Source organism: Prionailurus bengalensis, chromosome D1, assembly GCF_016509475.1.
Source record: "Prionailurus bengalensis isolate Pbe53 chromosome D1, Fcat_Pben_1.1_paternal_pri, whole genome shotgun sequence".
NCBI lineage: Eukaryota > Metazoa > Chordata > Mammalia > Carnivora > Felidae > Prionailurus > Prionailurus bengalensis.
Window position 1 is genome coordinate 61493361 of NC_057346.1, and position 24948 is coordinate 61518308.

At 36.8% G+C, this 24948-nt stretch overlaps 2 protein-coding genes across 2 annotated transcripts; one reads left to right on the forward strand and one right to left on the reverse strand.

Annotated features, from left to right (window-relative positions):
- Positions 1-6528: 6528 nt before the first annotated feature.
- On the reverse strand, positions 6529-7473 carry LOC122482554 (olfactory receptor 51V1-like). Its single transcript, XM_043578862.1, has one exon. The coding sequence runs from the start codon at positions 7471-7473 to the stop codon at positions 6529-6531; it is 945 nt and encodes a 314-aa protein (XP_043434797.1).
- A 6098-nt stretch (positions 7474-13571) lies between these two features.
- Positions 13572-14513, forward strand: LOC122482555 (olfactory receptor 51V1-like). Its single transcript, XM_043578864.1, has one exon. The coding sequence runs from the start codon at positions 13572-13574 to the stop codon at positions 14511-14513; it is 942 nt and encodes a 313-aa protein (XP_043434799.1).
- The last annotated feature ends 10435 nt before the right edge of the window (positions 14514-24948 follow it).

Sequence of the window (24948 nt, forward strand, 5' to 3'; positions counted from 1 at the left end):
AACAAAAACCGACCATCAACAAGGCATATCATAGTCAAATTCACAAAATACTCAGGCAAGGAGAGAATCGTAAAAGCAACAAGGGGGAGAAAAAGTCCTTAACCTACGAGAAAACACAGATCAGGTTTACAGCAGACCTATCCACAGAAACTTGGCAGGCCAGGAAGGAGTTGCAGGATATATTCAATGTGCTGAATCAGAAAAATATGCAGCCAAGAATTCTTTATCCAGCAAGGCTGTCATTCAAAAGAGAAAGAGAGATAAAAAGTCTCCCAGACAAACAAAAATTAAAGGAGTTTGTGACCACTAAACCAGCCCTGCAAGAAACTTTAAGGGGGGCTCTCTGAGGGGAGAAAGATGACATTATAAAAAAAAATGAATAAATAAAGACCAAGAGCAACAAAGATTAGAAAGGACCAGAGAAAACCACCAGAAACTCCAACCCCACAAGCATCATAAAGGCAATAAATCCATATCTTTCAGTACTCACTCTAAATGTCAATGGTCTCAATGCTCCAATCAAAAGACATAGGGTAACAGAATAGATAAGAAAACAAGACCCATCTATATGCTGTTTACAAGAGACCCACTTTAGACCTAAAGACACCTACAGATTGAAAATAAGGGGATGTAGAACCATCTATCAGGATAATTGTCAACAAAAGAAAGATAGAGTAGCCATACTTCTATCAGACAATCTAGACTTTAAAATAAAGACTGTATCAAGAGATGCAGAAGCACATTATATCATAATCAAGGGGTCTATCCACCAAGAAGACCTAGCAATTGTAAACACTTATGTGCCAAAGGTGGAAGCACCCAAATATACAAATCAATTAATCAAAAACATAAAAAAACTCATTGATAGTAATACCATAATAGTAGGAGACTTCAACACCCCACTCACAGCAATGGACAGATCATCTAACAAAAAAAACCACAAGGAAACAATGGCTTTGAATGACACACTGGACCAGATGGACTTAACAGGTATATTCAGAACATTTCATCCTAAAGCAGCAGAATATACATTCTTCTCCAGTGCACATTGAACATTCTCCAGAATAGAACATATACTGGGACACAAATCAGCCCTAAGTAAGTACAAAAAGATTGAGATCATACCATGCATATTTTCAGACCACAGTGCTATGAAACTCAAAATCAACCACAAGAAAAATTTGGAAAGGTAACAAATACTTGGAGACTAAAGAACATCTTACTAAAGAATGAATGGGCTAACCAAGCAGTTAAAGAGGAAATCAAAAAGTATATGGAAGTCACTGAAAATGATAACACCACAACCTAAAACCTCTGAGACACAGCAAAGGCAGTCATGAGAAGAAAGTATATAGCAATCCAGGACTTCCTAAAGAAGGAAGAAAGATCTCAGATACACCACCTAAACTTATGCCTTAAGGAGCTGGAAAAAAAATGGCAAATAAAACCCAAAACCAGCAGAAGACAGGAAATAATAAAGATTGGAGCAGAAATTAATGCTATTGAAACCAAAAAAACAGTAGAACGGATTAATGAAACCAGAAGCTGGTTCTCTGAAAGAATTAACAGAATTGATAAACCACTAGCCAGTTTGATCAAGAAGAAAAAGGAAAGGACCCAAATAAATAAAATCAGGAATGAAAGACGAGAGATCACAACCAACACAGCAGAAATAAAAACAATAATAAGAGAATATTATGAGCAATCATATGCCATCAAAATGGGTAATTGGGAAGAAATGGACAAATTCCTAGAAACATATACATTACCAAAATGGAAACAGGAAGAAATAGAAAATTTGAACAGACCCATAACCAGTAAGGAAATCGAAATAATAATCAAAAATCTGCCAAAAAAATAAGAGTCCAGGGCCAGATGGCTTTCCAGGGGAATTCTACCAAACATTTAAGGAAGAGTTAACACCTATTCTCTTGAAACTGTTCCAAAAAATAGAAATGGAAGGAAAACTTCCAAACTCTTTTTATGAGGGCAGCATTACCTGGGTTCCAAAACCAGACAGAGACTCCACTAAAAAGGAGAACTATAGACAAATTTCCCTGATGAACATGGATGCAAAAATCCTTAACAAGATATTAGCCAACTGGCTCCAACAATACATTAAAAAAATTATTCACCACAACCAAGTGGGATTTACACCTGGGATGAAGGGCTGGTTCAATATCTGCAAAACAGTTAACGTGATTCATCACATCAATAAAAGAAAGGACAAGAACCATATGATCCTCTCAATAGATGCAGAGAAAGCATTTGACAAAATACAGCATCCTTTCTTCATAAAAACCCTCAAAAAAGTAGGGATAGAAGGAGCATACCTCGAGATGATAAAAGCCATATACGAGCAACCCAATGATAATATCATCCTCAATGGAGAAAAACTGAGAGCTTTCCCCCTAAAGTCAGGAACAAGACAGGGATGTCCACTCTCACCACTGTTATTAAACATAGTGTTGGAAGTCTTAGCCTCTGCAATCAGACAACACAAAGAAATGCAAGGCATCCGAATCGTCCAGGAGGAGGTCAAACTTTCAGTCTTTGCAGATGACATGATACTCTATATGGAAAACCCAAAAGATTCTACAAAAAAACTTCTAGAATTGATTCATGAATTCAGCAAAGTTGAAGGATATAAAATCAATGCACAGAAATCAGTTGCATTCCTATACACCAACAATGAAATGAAAGAAGGAGAAATTAAGGAATTGATCCCATTTACAGTTGCACACAAAAACATACAATACCTAGGAATAAATCTAACCAAAGAGGTGAAAAATCTATATACTGAAAACTATAGAAAACTTGTGAAAGAGATTGAAGAAGACACAAAAAAAAATGGAAAAAGATTTCATGCTCCTGGATAGGAAGAACAAATATTGTTAAAATGTCGATACTACCCAAAGCAATCTACATATTCAATGCTATCCCTATCAAAATAACACCAGAATTTTTCACAGAGCTAGAACAAATAATACTAAAATTTGTATGGAAACAGAAAAGACTTTGAATAGCCAAAGCGATCTTGAAAAAGAAAACCAAAGCAGGAGACACCACAATTCCAGACTTCAAGCTATACTACCAAGCTGTAATCATCAAGACAGTATGGTACTGGTACAAGAGCAGACACTCAGATCAATGGAACAGAAGAGAGAACCCAGAAATGGACCCACAAACGTATGGCCAACTAATCTTTGACAAAGCAGGAAAGAATATCCAGTGGAGTAAAGACACTCTCTTTAGGAAGTGGTGCTGGGGAAACTGGACAGCAATACGCAGATGAATGAACCTGGACCACTTTCTTACCCCATTCAGAAAAATAAACTCAAAATGGATGAAAGACCTAAATGTGAGACAGGAAGCCATCAAAATCCTCAAGGAGAAAGCAGGCAAAAACCTCTTTGATCTTGGCCATAGAAACTTCTTACTCAACATGTCTCCAGAGGCAAGGGAAACAAAAGCAAAAATGAACTAGTGAGACCTCACCAAAATAAAAAGCTTCTGCACAGCAAAGGAAACAATCAGCAAAACTAAAAGACAACTGACAGAATGGGAGAAGATGTTTGCAAGTGACATATCAGATAAAGGGTTAGTATCCAAATTTTACAAAGAATTTACCAAACTCAACACCCAAGAAACAAATAATCCAGTGAAGAAATGGGCAAAAGACATGAATAGACATTTCTCTAAGGAAGACATCCAGATGGCCAACCGACACATGAAAAAATGCTCAACATCACTCATCATCAGGGAAATACAAGTCAAAACCACAATGAGATATCACCTTACATCTGTCAGAATGGCTCACATTAACAAGTCAGGCAAAAACAGATGTTGGTGAAGATGCAGAGAAAGAGGATCTCTTTTGCATTGTTGGTGGGAATGAAAGCTGGTGCAGCCTCTCTGGAAAACAGTATGAAAGTTCCTCAAAACCTTCAAGGTTTTGAAGGTTGCTCAAAAACCTAAAAATAGAACTACCCTATGACCCAGCAATTGCACTACTAGGCATTTATCCACGGGATACAGGTGGGCTGTTTCGAAGGGACACATGCACCCCCATGTTTATAGCAGCACTATTAACAATAGCCAAAGTATGTAAAGGGCCCAAATGTCCATTGATGGATGAATGGATATATATATATATATATATATATATATATATATACACATTGGAGTATTCCTCGGCAGTCAAAAAGAATGAAATCTTGCCATTTGCAACTATGTGGATGGAACTGAAGAGTATTATGCTAAGTGAAATTAGTCAGAGAAAGACAAAAATCTTATGATTTCACTCATATGAGTACTTTAAGAGACAAAATAGATGAACATAAGGGAAGGGAAACAAAAATAATATTAAAAACAGGGAGGGGGACAAAACAGAAGAGACTCATAAATATGGAGAATAAACTGAGGGTTATAGGAGGAGTTGGGGGAGGGAGGATGGGCTAAATGGGTAAGGGTCACTAAGGAATCTACTCCTGAAATCATCATTGCACTATATGCTAACTAATTTGGATGTAAATTAAAAAAAAATAAAAAATAAAACAAGTAAAAAAATAAGTGTGATGTCAAATGAAATTGAAATAATAGAGGTAAAAGTGGTGTGAAACTATTTCTCCCTACTGTTATCTCCTAGTAAATTAAAATGCCTTTATTTAAGTTGCTTATCTGCAAAATTGAATAATTATGGTCTACCCTGTAGATTGACTCTGAAGATCAATAATGAGAATGACTATGAAGGCAGTGTGTCCATGGTGCCCAGCATAAAATAGGCATCTGGTAAATATAAACTAAATATTATTTTTATGGTGATTATGATAACGATTATTACTGTGATGAGTGTTGTATTATTCAACGTAAAGATGCAAGCATCAAAAATAAAGTCTAACTTTGGGAAAATACATGTTCATAGTAGCTTTATTCAAAATCAAATCTGTAAAACACTAAAATGTCCATCTGCAAATAAATGAATAAACAGCTTATTATCTGTGATAAAATGGAGTAAGAATCAACAATAAAAGTAAACTGTGCATACAGATAACAAGAGGGAATCTCAAGAGGATTTTTGCAAGTGAAAGAATCCAGACATAAAGATTACATTGTTTATCATTAATTTACATGATCTTCTCTTAAAGACAAACTGAATGACAGATCAACTTAGTGATTTCCAGAACCTGGGGTTGTGGGTAAAGAGTGAACACAAAGAGATTAAAGGGAATTTTTGTGAGTGACAGTAATATTCCACATCTTGATTGTGGTGGTTACATGACTAGAAGTGTTTTTCAGAACTCCTCAAACTGCACATGCACATCAAAACAGCGAATTACTGTTTGTAAGTATACCTCAAAAAAACTTACCTTACATATATTAAGTAGATTGTATAAACACAATGGTAGCAACAATATTTTGGGGAAATGTACACATACCAACAGTCCAAATATGTACACTTTATTTACCATCCATGATTTACTTTGGTGATCTTTCTACTTTTATTATGAGATAAATATTTTTATGTTGGCTGCATAACCATTTAGTAAACTTCATATTAAAAAGTACAGAAAGAATATAAGAATAAAAATGTCATGTGTTTTGAACTAAAACAAGAGAATATATGCAAATCCCATCACCTACTACTTCCATATCATTTAACTTTTATATGTTTTAAACTATTCATATATGTAACAAAAATAGTGTCTACCATAGGTTCTTGATGGTGAGATACCTTAGAAACATATTTATATCACTTGGCCATAGTGACACTGTATGCTTTCCTTCTCTTTTTTTTTTTAACTAGTACAGGAAATTTAAATGAGATATGGACTCATAGGAATCATTTTCAAATGATTTTCAAATGGTACTTGTTTTATATTATATGATTAAAGAAACTAATCACAAAAGTCTATTTCTACCCTGGTATTTACTATTTGTCAGTATCCCTAGTTCAGTTACTGATTGTAGGAAGGGAGTAGGGAAAGACTGTTTGGCTGGCAGATAACCTGGCACCAAGATTAGTTTTTTTGCTGTTTGCCTCACTACTTTTCTACATGATCCAATTACATGACCATATATTGTACAGTGGCTAAACTGTATAGCAGGTAGAATGTCTAAATAATAAACAAGAATGTTGCCTAGAGTAGTGGAAGTGGACTAAGATCATTGTTGATCTTTTAGTAATTAAACTACTTAAGTAAAATTTATGTTTTCTGTAATGAGTGGATGCCAAACCATCTTCACTCAATTGGATATAGTGAGATATACATTTTAATAGTGAATCTGCCTTATTCATTAATATGATTCTCAGCCCATTTATATATACTTTCCAATTTATAAAACTGATCACAATATAACCCATATCAGTTTCACTGACTTACGATGGTTGTGGGGAAAATGGAGAGGGAGTAACATAGAAAACATACAAATAGAAGTCATTAAATATATTTATAATTATTTACTCACCCTTCCCCTTTTGATCTCCACTTGTCGACTTTTAAATAAATTCGCATTTGATCTCAAGACTTAAAATTTTTTGAAATTAAACAATCTCTGGACTCTTCTTCGTATTTGTTGGGTCTTGATACTGTAAATAATGGGGTTCATCAAGGGTGGGAAAAGGATATAGGTGTTGCCCAGGAGGACATGTACCCATGGTGAGAGGTGTTTCCCAAAGCGATGCACCATAGTCAGACCAATGATTGGGATGTAGAAAACAGAAACAGCACAGATGTGAGATACACAGGTCTGCAAGGACTTGATTCTCTCTTCCCGTGATGCAATAGCTAAGACTGCATGCAAGATCATAATATAGGAGATAAGTATGAGCACTGCATCCAACAACAGGTTGCTAATTACCAGGGCAAGACCATAAATGCTGTTGAAACGGATGTCTGAACAGGCCATTCTAATTAAGTCTTGGTGCAGGCAGAAAGAGTGAGAAAGGATGTGGGGGCGGCAATAATTTAAGAACTTTAGGCGAATGATGACTGGAGGTATGAGTAAAGAACTCCTACATAAGATTGTCACCCCAATTTTCATGATTTTGTCATTAGTTAGGATGGAAGAATAGCGTAGTGGGTTGCAAATGGCAATGTAACGGTCAAAAGCCATAGCAAGGAGGACAGAGGATTCCATGAAGGACAAACCATGGATGAAGTAGGACTGGGCAATGCAGGAATCTAGGCTGATCTCACGAACGAATCCCCACAGGATCCCCAGCACCGTGTACATGGTAGACAGCCCCATGCACAGATCAGTGAGGGCCAGCATGGCCAGGAAGTAGAACATGGGCTGGTGCAGGCTGGGCTCTGTCCGGATCACATGCAGCACCATGCAGTTTCCCAGGAAAACCGTGGCATAGATGGAGGAGAAAGGGATGGAGATCCAGAGATAGTGAACTTCCAGGCCAGGAAAACCAGTGAGAATAAATCTGGAACTATTAACATTAAAGATAGAGATAGGAGACATTAGTAGACGATTGAAAATATTTCTACAGAGATGTTACAATTAGATTAGTTTATGATCTCCTAACTTCTAGTAATGTTTGTCTGCTTTTGAGAAGAAAATAAAATAAAATATAATACAATTTCCTTAAGTGTCGTAAACTCAGAAAAATAGAGACCTATTTCTGTATTCTATAAGGCAAAAATCCATTGTCTAGTCATAGCTTTTCCAGGACTAGTGACTAGGTGTGTCAAGAGACTAGGGGGTTTTATGCAGAAGCAATGATGTTTCTGGGTCCATGGGGTTTGGATTTGGGCTGGACTTGTGGGACTCTCTGTTTATTCCTGAAGGAAGATAACATGTGACCTGTGTGTACTGTTACCATGGTTGTCATTATCCTCAGTAAAATGTGAAATGCATTGCTAAATTTTTCTCTTGGTTACCACAACTATTTCTTTCTCTACCCCCAAGGGGCCATAAGATCCCAGAGGAAGTAGACTGAGTAAAGTAATCTGACTTTGCGGGAACATTACAATTTAGCCAAGAGAAACCTAACAAACTAAGGGGAATCAGAACTTTTTTTGCACATTGTAAATTGTTTAACCCCTCTCTAAATCATTTACCCTTTTAGTCATACTTCATTATATTTTTCTTTATTTTTAGGCATTTCATTATTCTGTATGAGATTTCTCCTTTTTCTGACCTTCACAATGTTTTTACATCTTATTTTTTATATAACATAAATGATATTTTAAACTGTAGAGTACCAAACCAATACTTTCTGTCAGGTAATAACTTGGAAGAGAATAGTTAAATCATATGGTACATATTTGTTTAACTCTTGACAATATTTGTCAGTGTGTCTTCCAGGCAACTGTACCATTTGACTTTCGGACCAGCAGTGTATGAGAAGTATAGTTCCTCTATATCTAGGCCAATACTTTGTACGATTTTTATTTGTTTTCTTTTGTTTTGCTATATTAGTAGATGTGTAGTGATGTATCATTTTGGTTTAAATTCGCACCTCCTTTATCATATTTTTTTTGCATCTTTTCTCATGATTATTTGTTGTATATACTTCTTGGTGAAGTGCTTCTTCAAATAATTTTCCCTTTGTGATCAAGTTCTGCTCTTCTTATTGAGTTTGGAGAGTTCTCTACACATTTAAATTACAAAATCCTTCACAGATACATGATTTGCAACTAGTTATTTTCAGGTTGTTAATTGTCCTTTATTTCTCTTAACAGTGACTTTTGCAAAACAAAGTTTTGCAAGAGTAGCAGAATTTTTTTTTTTTTTTTTAGTGTTGACAGACTCCAATTTATATGTTTTTTTTTTTTCTTTAAGGAATATGCTCTTGTTATTATATCTACAAAACGTCAAATCCAGGTCATGAGATTTTTCTCATGTTTTCTCCTAGAAGTTTTACATTTAACCTTTGGTTCTATAATCCATTTTAAGTTAATTTTTATACATGGTGTCAAGTTTATTTTTATCTTTCAGTACTTCCACTTTGGAAAAGATTATCCTTTCTTGATTGGTTTATCTTTGAACTTTTGCCAAAAGTCACTTGAATATGTGGTCTATCTGACCTCTCTATTCCGGTATTAATCTATGTGTTTATCCTTTTAAACACCACACTACTGTGATTATTATGGCTTTTAAAAGTCTTAAAATCCAGCAAAGTCCTCCAAATTTGTTCCGGCTACTATATAATTCCTTTACCTATACATACAAATATTGCAATACACTTGTAAATACGTGCATAAAACTCTCCGAGATATTGATTGAGATTATGTTGAACCAAACATAAAACTGGAGAAATTTGTCATGTCTTCCAATCCATGAAAATGAAATATATTTAAATTTGTGTATGTTTTTTATTTTTCCCATTACTATTATGAAGTTTTAATTCTAACATTTTGAGTGATTTTTTTTCAGATTTAATGCCAAATATTTGATGTGGGGGATGCAATTATAATGGCATTAATTTTTTTTTTACTTCAAAGTTAGATTGTTAGACTTCTGCTTTCTTTTCTGACATGTAAAGGCTTTGGAAGTTATCACTCCCATTTTTACAGCAACAACAATGAAAACAAAACAAACTGAAAACTGAAGGGTATGCTTCCTTTTTGTTTCAGATTTTATATTGTAAAAAACTGTCCTTTTCCTGGGGTATTTAGTGCCGTGTTTTAAACATTTTTGTTGCTTTGGGTGCCAATTTCACTTTTTGAAATGGCCTCCAAGCGTAGTACTGAAGTAAGGTCTTGTGTTCCTAAGTGCAAGGCTGTGATGTACCTATCTTGCAGAGAAAATACATGTGCGACATAAGCTTCCTTCAGACATGATTTGAGATGCTGTTGTACGTGAGTTCAATGTTGATGAATCAACAATATGGCACTTCCAGAAAAAAGAAAAGAAATTCCCTGGTGTGTCTGTATTATCGAGAAAGGGCTAAAGTAATGTGTGTAATGCATGGTGAAACAGGGGAAACAATGAAAAAGCAGCCACATTTGTGGATTCAGGAGATGACAGCCGACAAAAACTGCATAGCGGAGATCATTGTGAGATTTAGAAATTTAGGTTTAGGAAAATGTTAACCCCACTCAGCTAGCGCTGGCTGGCTTGTGTGCTTAAATGGCAACATGGCATGAAGAATGTGCAACTTCAGGCAGGGCAGAGACAATAGTTCAGGAAACTGTAGAAGAAAGTTAAAACATCTCATAAATGTTCTGCAGGTAAAGGGTTTTGTGCCTGAACAGGTTTTCAACACTGTTGAGACTGGCTTGTTTCACAGAGACACTGGTAAGGGAACAATTTTTAAAAGAGAACAGAATAAGTGAACCTATATAATACCACAGTGTTTCTGTTAAATCTATTAAATGCAAAACGCTGTTATACTCAAAAAACATTGTGACTAAGGGTTACCTTTTTCTTTACCTTTTATTTTTCTTGGCAGCAATACTTCAGTACTCATTAATTCAGTGTTTGTGGCAACTTTATAACCATGAAAAAAGAATTAACTTGTAAGTGTGCATTAAGGATTTCAATATATATATAGAGAGAAATACATATATATGCAAAACCCAACTCAATTCTCTGAGAGAGCCTGGAAACAGTGATTCCTCAATAGATATGACCCATTTGGGGAGACTGGGTGGCTCCGTTGGGTAAGTGTCTGACTTCAGCTCAGGTCATGATCTCACAGTTTGTGAGTTTGAGCCCCACGTCAGGCTCTGTGCCGACAGCTTACAGCCTGGAGCCTGCTTCGGACTCTGTCTCTCTCTCTATCTGCTCCTCCCCCATTCATGCTCTATCTCTCTCTGTCTCTCAAAAATAAATAAACATTTAAAAAAAGAAAATAGATATGACCCATCTAGCATGCAATTCTTAAACTTCTAGGTACTAATCTGTATGAAAAGGGGATCTGGGGGTGCCTGGATGATTCAGTCAGTTAAGCATCCATCTCTTAATTTTGACTCCACTCATGATCTCATGGTTGGTGAGATCAAGGCCCACATCGGGCTCTGTGCTGACAGTGCAGAGCCTGCTTGGGATTTTCTTTCTCTTACTCTCTCTCTTCCACTCCCCTGCCTGCTCTCTCTCTCTCTCTCTCTCTCTCTCAAATACACGTTAAAAAAAAGAAAGAAAGAAAAAAAATGGGCATGAGCACCTGGGTGGCTCAGTTGGTTAAGCTTCTGACTTTGGCTCAGGTTACGATCTTGCCATCCGTGGGTTTGAGCCCTGCATCGGGCTCTGTGCTGACAGCTAGGAACCTAGAGCCTGCTTTGGATTCTGTGTCTCCCTCTCTCTCTCTCTCTGCCTGTCCCCCACTCGCACTCTATCTCTCAAAAATAAACATTAAAAAACAAAAGAGAAAGAAAAGAGGATTTAGCTTTCTGTGGAAATGGATGTTTATAGGGCCATGGTAGTGAAAGTACACTGAATATACCAAATGTACCAAACATAATTGTACCAAAAATTAAGAAGTGCTAAAATATGTATAAAAAAGATACAAAAGCCAAATTATGGTGCTTTCACTGACTAAATCTGGAATATAAATTGAATACTAAAAAATTATAGTGGCTGATAATTACCTATTGAATAAAATATAAAACAATGACTATAAGATATTTATATAGTCTCAAATACTCTCCTACAAAATACTTATTAAAAGTGAATGGAATGGAGCACCTGGGTGGCTCAGTCAGTTAAGTGCCTAGCTCTTCTTTTCAGCTCTTCTTTTCAAGGTTTGTGAGTTCAAGCCCTGGGTCAGGCTCTACACTGACAGTGCAGAGCCTGCTTGAGGCTCTCTCTGGCCCTTTCTCTGTCCCTCCTCTGCTTGTGCTCTCACCTGCTCTCTCTCTCTCTCTCTTCCTATCTCTCCCCCTCTTTCTCTTTCAAAATAAATAAATAAACTTAAAAAACAAAGGGGAAAGGAAATATATATTAATTTATAGTAATGAATCCTGGAAGACACTACTTTAAAAAATAATTGATCATCATCAGTGTTTGGACAAATTCAAACCACACACAGCCTGAACATATGCATGAGAAGAATAAAACCTCATGTTCATTACATTCTTATATAATTTGAATCTAACCATGAGTATGAATCAAACACACTCAGATGAGAAGCATTCTATAATGACTTGTAACTTTCAAAAGTTTAAGAGTTATGCAAATCAAGGAAAATCTAAAGAAATTTCACAGGGAATAAAAGTAAAAATATAAGAATACTAATACACACATGATTCTGAACTGCATTTTATTTTACTATCAATTACATTGATGGTACAATTTGAGAAAGTTTATCTGGGGTCTGATAATTTGATGACAGCAATATGGCAGCATTGCCATAATTTCATGATGATGATTATATTATGGTTATGTAGAAGAATGACCTTCATTGTAGAAAACAACGGACTTTGGGTAGAAAATTTATCATTAAATCATTTGCAAAAATGCTCTTTATGCTCTACTCAAAACTTTTCCCCAAGGAAAAAAATTGAAAATATCTCAAAAGAAAAAATCAAATTTGAATGAAGTAGTTACCTATAATTTTACATACAGCACCAGTGAATGATACAAATATGAGGAGGAGAAAATATTTCAAGTATTTCACACATGAGTGCACAATTAACCTTATATTACTGACACATAAGGAAATATTTTAGCAATATGTTTTGTGTCATTTTTGAAGCACTTTTCCCTAACATATTTATATATGGTTCTTTATATTATACCTGTCAAAAAGTAGCTCAGGGGCTCAGAAAGGGAGACATGTGTACCGAGAAATTTAGTGAACAGTGAAAGTGACATTTAGGGAAAAACAATGAATAAGTCAAATGTAAGCCTTATGGAAATATTTTAGTTGATTTCAGACTGAAACTGAGACTAAAAATTCCTCATAATTGTGATATGATCTTTTCCCCTTGGGTGTTTACTTCTTGCCTCCTTCTAAGTGGGTATGAGATTTTCAGTTGACACACTGAGTCCCCTTCCCTCCAAGATAGAAAAGATCTGTGGACTCCGGGAAACACTACCAGTTGTCCTTTCCTCTCAATTCCAAGGAACTGCTAACCTGCAGTGACCAGGTGGAATCTTCCACTTGCATCAGCCACCAAGAGGGAAGAGTGCCTCCCAGGAGCCTGGGTCCACCTGGTCCACACAATCCTCTCATTCCTTCCTCATAAACCGGAGCTTTCTGACTCCTTGTGCCACAAGCACTGGCCACAGGACAGTGTGCAGAGGCTTCCTCGGGACAGCAGAGCAGGAGCAGCCCTATGCTCTCAATTGCTTTGCCACTGTCACCTGCTGTGTGTCCTGCAAGCAGCTCAGAGGGACTAAAAGCAAATGAAGGGCATGATCTGATTTGCCCACAACGGTCAGGACATTGATTTGCTCCCATAACCTGAGACCTGATACCAAGGAGCTTCCCTGTGAGACCGTCCTGTGCTGTAGCTCCTCCTGGAGAGGGGGCTTCCCTGGCGTCTACGTTAGCTTGACCTGTGCTACAGTGTGAGGACCTGTGTTAGACTCAACTGCTCCCACACAGCAGACACTTTGACAAAACTGTCAGTAAATATTGATCTCATCTTGAACATTACCTTCAAATAATCATGCCTGCTTCTTCTGCTTCCATTATCAATACCTCAATATTCATTCTCACAGGGTTCCCTGGCCTGGACCACTACTATCCCTGGTTTTCCATTCCCTTCTCCTCCATCTATGCCACGGTTTTCCTGGGAAACTGCATGGTGCTGCATGTGATCCGGACAGAGCCCAGCCTGCACCAGCCCATGTTCTACTTCCTGGCCATGCTGGCTCTCACTGACCTGTGCATGGGGCTGTCCACAGTGCACACGGTGCTGGGGGTCCTGTGGGGACTTAACCAAGAAATTAGTCGAGATGCTTGCATTGCCCAAACTTACTTTATCCATGGTCTGTCCTTCATAGAGTCTGGGGTCCTTCTTGCCATGGCCTTTGATCGCTTTACTGCAATCTGCAATCCTCTGAGATACACATCCCTCCTGACTAACAATAGAGTCATTCATTTCATGGTGGCCATTTTGATGAGGGCAGCTTTGTCCATTCTCCCTGTCATCATTCGCCTGAAGTTCTTCCATTACTGCCGCCCTCACATCCTCTCCCACTCTTTCTGCCTGCACCAGGACCTGCTCCGGCTCGCCTGCTCTGACATCCGCTTCAACAGCCTTTATGCCTTGGCTCTGGTGATCTGTACCTTGCTGTTAGACGCTGTGCTTATTCTCATCTCCTACGTTTTCATCTTGCACACAGTGCTGGCAATTGCATCCCACAAGGAGAGGCTCAAGTCCTTGCAGACCTGTGTGTCCCACATCTGTGCTGTGCTGGTCTTTTACATCCCCATCATTGGCCTCACCATGGTGCACCGCTTTGGAAAGCATCTCTCCCCTTCGGTCCATGTCCTCATGGGCAATATCTATATTCTCTTTCCACCCCTGATGAATCCAATCATCTACAGTGTAAAGACCCAGCAGATCCGAAGCAGGATGAAGAAGTGGTGTTCCCTGAAAATGTAGTAAAACCCTTGGGTTTGATCAGCAAGAATATTTTAAGGTCAGAAGAGTAATGCTACTTCCCATGTGTGCAACAACTTACAATTTGAATAACTTATTGGAGGGTTTGTTCTTTTATGAGGTCTTGGATATTAAGGAACTTAAGAGATGTTCTAATTCAAGAGAGAAAATAGAACTAACTTTTTCCAATACACATTCCAGAAAAGATTTCTGAATGTCTGCTATAGGATAATCATGGCCATTATAGATGTAATAATAAGTGTCTTTGCATTTTGTTGACATGTTCTTGAAGCATGTTTGCCATATGAAAATTGTGACCCTTAGTTCAATAATATTTTCATTCCACTTAGACACACCACTGTCTAAAATTTTGGAAACATGCCTATTTAGATTATTCAATTAATTGGGACTTCTATCAAAATATATAATATTGTGTAATTGGACTTGTTTTATTCCTAAAGGTGAAGTGCGGAACATATGAACCTACTATGCTAAGCCTTCCCCCACTTTTATTACTTTTTCCCCATTAGTGGTAATGCAAGTCTATTACAGGAATTTTGAAATAAAAAGATATCCCATCCCTCTATTCCAAAGACTTTATTCTTACCTCTTTCCATGCTATAAAGATGTGACTTCATTCCACATTAAATGTTCATTCTTCATTTTTTCACTAAATATAATGTCAAGAGACTCTGGCTGAGAGCACCTGGCAGTACCCTCCTTGTGATGAAGACTGGGATAAAGATCTGTGGGAACAGACCAGCAAGCACAAGCACCCCATTTGCCTGGGGCACAACCAACTACCGTGGCAACAATGGCCCTGCAAGCAACATAGTTACGGAACATAAGAATAACCTGTCTTCAGGCATGCGTGTTCCCAAGTCTCTGCCATGTGTTCCGCCATGGAAAAACAATGGGAATGCACAGTAACTGAATATCTATATCATCAAATGCCAGATCCTAGAAGACTCTTGCTTCTTCCTGCTACCAGTGAGTTCTTCATTTTTTTTCTCCTAGTCTAATTATAGAAAGATAAACTGTGACTTTCAAACTGACAAGTACCTTTTGCTTTTTTTCTCCCTGCTTTGAGTCTCATTTCATTTGATGCAGGAAAGAACCTTCAAACTCATAAGAACTGTTTCAAATAAAGCATCAACATAGATTTAAAAAAAAGTGGAAAAAAGTAGAATGAAACCCATTGTTGGAGGTTGACTTAACACATTTCAGGTTTTCGAGACACCTGAGTGGCTCACTCAGTTAAGCGTTTGACTCTTGATATCAGCTCAGGTCACAATCTCACATCTCACGGATGTCGAGCCCCACATCAGGCTCCATACCAAGCACAGAGCCTGCTTGGCATTCTCTCTCTCTATCTCGCTCTGCCCCTCTCTTGCTCTCTCTCAAAATAAATAAATAAACATTTTAAAAGAACACTTCAGGTTTTCAATATTTGTTTATTACTGGACCCCTAAAACCTGGTTGTTGAGTCTCAGTGTCATAGAAATGAACACTGAAAGGGAGAGAAAAAAATAGGTAGAGTTTATTAGAGAAAGCTTGTATACAAGGGAACCAACAAGAAAGAGGAATGTCGCTCTCAAAAGGGTAGTGTGCACAGCTTATAAAGGCACTTTTCCAAGGTTTGAAAGCCTTGGAGTAGGGAAGTGTCCTTCAGTCCCACGATCATTAGCTTATACACATTACTCTAATGGCCACGAGGCAATCAGGATGCCCTTCTTCACAGTCCAGATTTTTTTAGGGTGTCTGAAAAACAGGAAGGCAGGCAGGCTTAAAATAGTCATTTCTGTTTAAACTCTTTCTTTTGTTTTTGTTTAAACAACTGTTACTCCCTAATGCTCTTATCTCTTGTTTGTTCTCTTTCCTGGAAGGAGGTATTTGTCTCTAAGCCTATGGAAACTTTTAACACTTGCCACAGATCAGAGGCTTTACAGGAATTATGTTCCTCTTGTTTTCCCTATACTGCCTCATGTTGATAGAGAAGTAAATACAGATACAATGTATGTAATGAGTGTGATCTAAGTGGATAGGTGTGGATGTGTGGATGTGGGTGTATATCCCCCTCATTCCTTGTCCTCTGAGTGGTGCTTTGAGTAGTGATTCCCTAGTAGCAATGTGCCTAAATGATGCCTTCACTGTCTCTCTGCCAAGTGAACCCTAATCAACACAAAGTAGGAAAGACTTTGGCTTAATCAAAATCTAATTCTACAAGCCTATAGGGTTTTGAAATTCCATTCTGGTGATATGAGTTTATGTGAACTACTTTTATTAGATTTAGGGCCCTGATGTCATGTACCTTCTTTGTGTTTATATCACTCTTCTCCAAGTCAATAGAAACCACCTTAAAAATAGAGACAGAAAAAAAATAATGTAGGAAAAAAATGATGGAGGTCTTGCAGAAAAGCCCCCCAGCCTCAGCTACAGTGTGCTCTAATGAATGCTGCTGCACACCATCAATAGTCACTGCGAAGTCTTAAGGTCTTAAGGACACTAGACCATCTAAAGTCGACAGTGTCTTTGCTGATAGCACAAATCCTACCAGGAAAATCTTGCCAGCCTTGCAAATGTGCCTACTGCATCATCTGGGTTTTCATATGTATCATGAGGGACTTTAAGATAATATCAATTAGAAAATTATGGATTAAATTGTCATTTGGTGTTCTTAGTTTTACTCAACCATCTTTAAATATGATCTCACTTAAGTATTATGACTTATTATGTTTTATTTTTCACTTACACAAAATCTGCTTAACTGTAATGATCTACCCAAAACATAGCCTAAGTTTCCATCTTCTCATATGTCCAACAAGGTATCTCCTTGGCATTCTAAGAGAGTACGGATTATTCAGTGGTGCCTGGGTAGCTTAGTCGGTTAAGGGTCAACTCTTGATTTCAGCTCAGGTCATGATCTCATGGTTTGTGAGTTCGAACCCTGCATTCCACATTGCACATTGGCAATGTGGAACCTGCTTGGGATTCTCTTTCTCTCCCTCTCTCTGTCCCTCCCCTGCTCGCTCTTTCCCTAAAACAAATAAACTTAAAAAAAAAAGAGAGTATGGATTATTCAGTTAAATAATATGCAAATTGTTAAAATATGCTAAAAATAGACTGCATAAAATTAAGTTGAATATTCTAGAAGAACTCTAATATAACATTAATTTGGTTTAAACTTTGCAGTTGAATTTATTTCAAATACATTACTCAGATGGATTGGGAAAATCGTGAATAAACTCTGAGAATACACTTCACTCTGCTTCACGATGCTTTTTATTTTTATGACATTATAAAATATTGGAGACAAAAAATTTGAACAGTGTCTTTTAGCATATATTGGAAAGAAAGGTCATACTTGAAAATAGGTACATATTTCAAGAATTAGTGGTCACTGGCCTTAAGTGAAAAAAATGGATGTAATTTTTGTTTCTAGGGACAATAAAATTCATGTGTTACATGTAAGTTTTCAAATAACTCACTATATTAATTAAAACTTAAAAAAATACAAATTGTTGATTTTGTAGTTGACATTTTTAGAAAACCAGGATCAGAGGATAATATTTGAAAGACAAGAAGTGTGCACAAAATGAAAGATTTTGAATTCAATACACATATTTGCTACCATTTGTTTGATCTTATATTTCCTGCACCTTTCTACAGTATTCCTCATAGCTTAAATAATTTTAAGAATTATTTTCATAAAGGAGAGAAATGTTGTTACAGAAAAAAATAACATATTTTGGTATCACACAAAAACAGAAGAGACCTCTTATAAACCAGTTTCAACCGATTAAAACTCTGTAATATTCTTTTATTTTACCACATTTTCTCCTTTAGAAATCAAATACTATTATAGTTTAGAGTTTTCTTCTGCATTTTCCTTTAATTCCAAAGCTGTTTAGTTCAGACAGTCCTGCCTTCAACAATGAAAATAAGGAACTTTGCCTGAAGACTTCCACCCGTTTGCTGATAGAAGGCTCTTACTCAGGTTCTGTGTGTATGTGTGCATGTGTGTGTGTGTGTGTGTGTGTGTGTGTGCATGTGCGTGTGTGTGTGCGCACAAAGCATTCATGAGCAGCCCACATAGTTGTGGAAAGTTATGCCAAAGCAGGTGATGAGTTTCATGATCAAGAAGTCTAAATCCTACACTCTATAGATAAGGGAAGTAAGCCCCAAAGAGGTCACAAATAATGGCCATGAATAATGAGAAGTATATTTATCCAGGATTTTACTAGAAACTGTTCTGAATCCACAGACTAGATTAGTGCCCCTCAACCAACCAAGAAGCAAGAAACATAAGTAAAAATTAATTATATATTCATTAGGAATGTTCCTATAGAGTAAGAATTATGGTAGAATCAGAGTTCCCAACTTCATGCTGTGATTGATTTTGTAATGATAGTAATAACAACAATAATGATAATACACTTATGAGGAAGTTTTCCTTCCTTCAGAAACCAGAAGGTGCCTTCCTGAGGTCAACAACTCTTTGTTATGTAAAACAACAAAAGCTATATTAACCACTCATTAATGTTTCGGGATATCATAGGTAAAATAGTTCTACTGAGGCAGTATTAGGATTATGAATCAGTGTAACTCATTTTGTGTAAATGTGCACTTTTTTTGTGTAACCAAGGTGAAAATGCCTCTATGATCCAGCTTATTATGAAAGACCAGGTATTTGAGCCTATATTTGGTCATTTGGTTAGCACCAATCAGTTAAAATTAACCACCAAGGTGATTTCTAGAAGTAAGAGATTAATCTAAGTGAAAAAGAAAGTCCCCAAGGTTTTGTCTCACAAGTGTAAAAGCATCTTCCATGTGTTTAGATTAGCTCTTCCTGGGAAGACCTCTCAGTTTCCACTTCTCCCTTTCAGCTTCATGAAGTTAAATTATGAGTCCCTGAGTATACTTGCAATGGAGTCCTGGTTTCAGTGCTTACTTCTTTCTGATATTCATGAATTCAATTTTAGAGGCTATTTGAAAGCTGGAAAAAATATTCTATAGTATATGAAGGCAATATGTCACTAACTACATTCCTCAAGAGAATTGCATCACATAGCCTTTCCCACCTCTGATATTGTATTTTTCCTGTATTAGTCTCATTGGGAACATTTTTTTTTTTATAACTGTGTGTTTGGCTACATTAGCACGCCAGTGTGTGCACATGAGACGATTGGAGAACTGGGATTGTGAGTACACAGAGAAATGTCAGAAAGGGTCTAAAAGGACAGTGGGGAAGTGCCACTTGTAATTATGTATGAGGAATTACGAAATTCTAAAAGGAGCAGAACAATTGTCAGAATTTCATGTGGGACATGAGGAGCATAAAGAAGGGATACTGAGTTCATCCTGGTCTTGTTAGCATTTTTGACTAGTATTTCCCCCTCTCTTCCATGGTAAATCTCTTCATATCTTCAACCAAAGCAAATATACATCCTGACTTATGTGAGTGTTTGAAGAGAATACTGAAATAAAAACAGTGGAAACTTACATTCTTTCTAGATAAGATTCTTAACACTTTTCGTACACTGATTCTTCACTTTTCCTAATCTCTACCCTCTCTTCTCCATGCAGATATACATCTGGAAATAGTGTCAGTGAATTTGCATCTCCATTAAGTTTCATGCATTTCTGATGTTAAATAGATTGGGGGAGGGGGAAGTAAAATACTAATTAGTTCCTACTGTGATGTATTTAATAAATAGTCATATGTTGGGGGCATAAAAGAAGAATTTTGAATTTTGTTTATAACATCACACAATTCTTCACAGAGGAGGTGATGTTTGAGTTGAGAGTTTAATAATAAGTATTTGGCAGACAAGAAAGACCAGGAAGGGTAGGAGGAAACCTGAAGGAAATGATAGAAGCACAGGAATGAATTACTTTGCAGAATTCTAGCATACGTTTCAACGTGACTGATAAATTTGCAAGGGTGATTCAGTGAGAGTTAGCAATAATATTAATAGCACATATGGAAATAGTGAAATTAGGAAGTTGCCTATTCCTAAGCATTTCATCACTGAATATACCGCTGGATTTGAAAGATGGCTAGTTATTCTATTTTCTTCTACAGGAATTTAGGATTTCCCCCACCATCTCCAGCTATGCGCAATAAAAGCTCTAGTTACAAGAGTCCTGAACCTAGTGAGGTATATTGGCTAGGTGACTGGCAAGTCTGGATTAAATAAAGATGCATAAATCTAAAACCCAAATCAGATTTTTCACTAATTCTCCCTGCTCCCTGAAACAGAGGACCTTCACCACAGCTGGGACTGTTACACAGGGGATTTAATGAGTATGTCTTGTCTTTAGGTTAGATTTATGGAGAGGTGATAGTTATGTACTCTTAATCCGTGGTTATTGAAACTATGGATTCGGTAATATTTCTGGACAAGAAGGATATATACAATGAGTAGAAAGAGATCCATGGAGAGGAATACAGTTATTAATGGAAGTTGTGGCATCAACAATATAAAGGGAGTCAAACAAAGCAACAAGGAGAAGGTATTTTGAGATAGAAAGAAAAATAGGTTAGAATGTGACACAGAAATGAAAAACGCATTTCAAAGAGAAAATATAATGACTACCGAACAAATATCAACAGAGTCTTCTGAAAATTTATCATAATTTCATTGAAGTGCCATTTAAATTTTTTCTAGAAAAAATGGACTTCAAAGAGTTATGGATACAAAGGTTTATGAGAATGGTGTGGAAAATCACTTATTGATTTAAAAAATACAGCTCGTCATAGTGATTCATGGAAGGATTACAGTGGCAATTAGAATAAGATAGAGAACGTTAGCAGGAGGAAACCATGACACATATTATAACAAAATGTGTTTAAACCTGTAACATAAAAAAAAAACCCATATGTCAGAAGGAAAAGAAAATACAGGGTTTGGGGAGAAAGCTAATGAACAAACAAAAAAGCTAATTGTTTAGAAGAGAATATAATTAGGAATAGTAGCTGCCAGAGAAGAGCTTCCCTTTCTGCTGGAGTAAAGGATGCCAGAGGAAAAGAAGTGAGAGTTTGTAACATTGTAACCAACATCTTACCATCAAGAGAGAGGAGCTATTTATAGAGTTGAGGGGGGTGGGGGTGAATGAATAGAAATGGTTGGAAATCAGCCAGGGAATTAAAAGCTACAGGATTTTCATGGGAATCCTTCCAGAATTGTGATTTTTTCTCCAATATCATTAAGCTTCTCTGTTGGAAAAACAGAATATATAGATTATAATGTGAGACATTCAGGCACAGGGGGGCAGACAGTGAAAGGAGCAAGGATGTGGTGACAGGTAGCAAAGGAGCAGCTAATGCATTATAGCATGAATAAAACGTGAGAGAAATGTGAATCAGCAAGAGGTGGTAACGGCAGCAACGGTAACCAGTGAGAATATGGGTTTCACATTAAGGATTTCTGTGAGGTTCTGGGGCTTGAAAATGAGAATTAATGAAGGAGATCTATATGGTCAGAGATTGGTGTATTCCTTAGTCAGTAAAGAGGAGTGGTGATTTTAAGCAAACAAATACACAAAGCTTTTGAATTTATAGCCCTTAAAGGACTGAGGGAGTACTGTGGTGGATGGAATTTGGTTTCATTTACAATGGGGTTTCCATGATGCCCCCAAAATAATTTTGCACAAGCCTGTTGAAGGAAGAAAATCTCTATTCACCCAAATTGAGTAAAAAGTAAACATCACACTGGGTGGGATTGCAGGCTTCAAGAAGATAGTTGGAGAAACAGTCATTTAATATATCTATCTCTCTAAGTAATTTTATAAAAATATAAACTGACTCCTTAGACATTCACCTTTTGGTAGAATTAATAGTGCACTAAGAGGCCAAGTGGTCAGAAACAAATGTTCCATGAGGAATCATATAATCAATTGTGAAGCTTTATAGAGTACTTCCCAAAAATAAGATTCTAGGATGCTGGGGTGCAATATATCCCCATCAGAGGAGAAATCAACTTTCCCTTTGGCATTAAGTCATCCTCAGAGCAAAGCCTCCTTCAGGTACTGTTGACTCTTGTATGTTGTGGTCATAGCCCAACTGTGCTCTGTCACAGCTGACGGAGACACCAAAAGGCTCAGTAAGTGTGAAAAAGTAAAGATGGACTGGTGAGAAGACAGTTTCCTTGGAAACTAAGTTCTTCTTCTCACTTCAGAGAGAAAAAAAAAATCAGTACATCATATACTTATAATTAAAATGTGCCTGATTGAACAAATATTCTAGATAATGGTGTGTGTGTGTGTGTGTGTGTGTGTGATGAGGTGGGAATTGAATAGTCAGGATTAGGAAAGTAAGGGTGAGTAAGAGCAATACCAAATGTCAGGAACAGAATAATTAGATCAATCCAGAGAGTTTACAAGTGGTTCCTGTCTGTAGATTCTGGACATATCTGAGATCTAAACTGATTGAATGACCACATATCAGTGACTAAGGAGTTCTCTCAATCCTGGATTACCTAGTAATCACCTAAGCAAATGCTTAGAGCAGCACACAAGTGGGGTTTTCAATTAAATTGATTTTTCAATACAGAGATAATCTTGAAGAAGACCACCTAGCTTTTGCATATATATACACATTTTTTGTACCTTCCAAAGGAATATAAGTTAAGACTTAGCATTGTATTTTCATTGAAATTCAGCAAATGAGAGAATAAATTTTGTCAAAATGTTCATATATCTACATCTTGCCTCGGTGGACCCCTTGGAGTAGAGGCTCTTAGAGAAGAATTAAATTATTTAGAGGAATGGCCAGGAATAGCTATTGCAAATATCTATAAAGTGATTTTTTATCATTAAGCAAGAGGTTAGAAACCCAGGAACTGGATGCAGGGTATAGTTGAACCATAGGGCCAAATATCCCAGTGTGAAAACGGAACCCCAAGATAGTCAAACAAGTTCAGTCTCATGTTCTGATACAAGTGAGTTCTGTACCTTTGTTGTTTGGCCGTCCTGATCTTGGCACAGAACTTCATCTTCGTAAAAGGCATTCAGTAAAAAGATGTTGAAATTAACTTAATTCCAAATTAATATTGTGCCTACTTTCAGTATGTGAGAGGCAAATAAACTTTAAAAAAATTACACTAACGCTTAAATAGGGGAATTGCCTGCACACGTGAAATTTAAAACATGTTCTGCCACTTTCAGAGCAGAATGATGGCAGAGTACAGGGATCCTAGCTGGGTAACAGTTCCCAAAGGTGACTCATTAGAAATATGCTAAAACTGGTTATTTTAAAAAAATTTTTTGATGTTTATTTATTTTTGAGACACAGAGAGACAGAGCGTGAGTGTGGGGGGGGGTGCACAGAGAGTGGGAGACACAGAATCCGAAGCAGTTTCCAGGCTCTGACACGAACTAGAACCCATGAACTGTGAGATCGTGACCTGAGCCAAGTCAGACACTTAACTGAGCCATCCAGGTGCCAAAATTGGTTATTTTTTATTAGAAATAATATCATAACCTGAATCCCACTGAAAAAATATAATTACTTATTTACTATTGCATAGTATATATATTTGAAGTATAGATGTTCAATGGTTTTGATACTTCCTGATTTATTTTAATAAAATAATATTAAGATCAGTTTTCCTATATACATATGAAAATGGAAATGTTATTTTAATAATAGAAAAACTTCTTGATGAAATAGTCAGAGAAATATTTGATTTGGGGCTCTTATTCAATCAGAAAAAAATATCCCTAGTTCAATTTTCAAATGAGAAATAAATTTTCCAATGAGCAAATCTTGTAAAACACTTTAGTCTAACTTAAGTTTGTCTTATTTATGCTTTGTCATGGTAAATTTTATTTTTATTTAGAATTATTTATCAAATATCAAATTTTGTCTACATTTTTTTCAGAATATTTCCTTAGATTCCAACTTTGGGATAAAGGCAGATTCTAAATACACCATTGTAATCTTTTTTACATGCTCCATATGCATAATTTTACACTACAGCTTGTCATGTGGCATTGCCACAGGCAGATCATTGCTTCCTGAGGTCAAAGTCCCCACTTCATGACTTCTTGTTTGCCTAAGAGAGAGAATAGCTCCTCAAGAGTGAGTGTTTCATTATTATTATTGTTGTTATTGTTGTTATTTTACTCCTGACTGCCTGACTGAAAGATTTTAAACTTATTTGGTTAAAAAAACAAGAAAGAAGTTTAACATAGAACATCAGTTAAATTCCCCAATCCTATCTAAGATTAAGTCATCTAGGGAGCCTGTGTCTGCATTCCTGGATGCATTTAATTGTCCCATCAAGAAATGAGTATGTCTGACAAACTGCCATTGAAACCACACTCAGCCTCTGATTGTATGAATGCAAGTGAGAAGAGAAAACAGCAGACAGACACTCAATGCATACTGGCACTTTGAATCAGAAGCTCTAAACCAAGAGTCTCTAAAACCAAC

What these genes read in the sequence shown, in the direction of transcription:
- LOC122482555 (XM_043578864.1), top strand. Translation starts at nt 13,572, where the DNA reads ATGCCTGCTTCTTCTGCTTCCATTATCAATACCTCAATATTCATTCTC.
- LOC122482554 (XM_043578862.1), bottom strand. Translation starts at nt 7,473, where the DNA reads ATGTCTCCTATCTCTATCTTTAATGTTAATAGTTCCAGATTTATTCTC.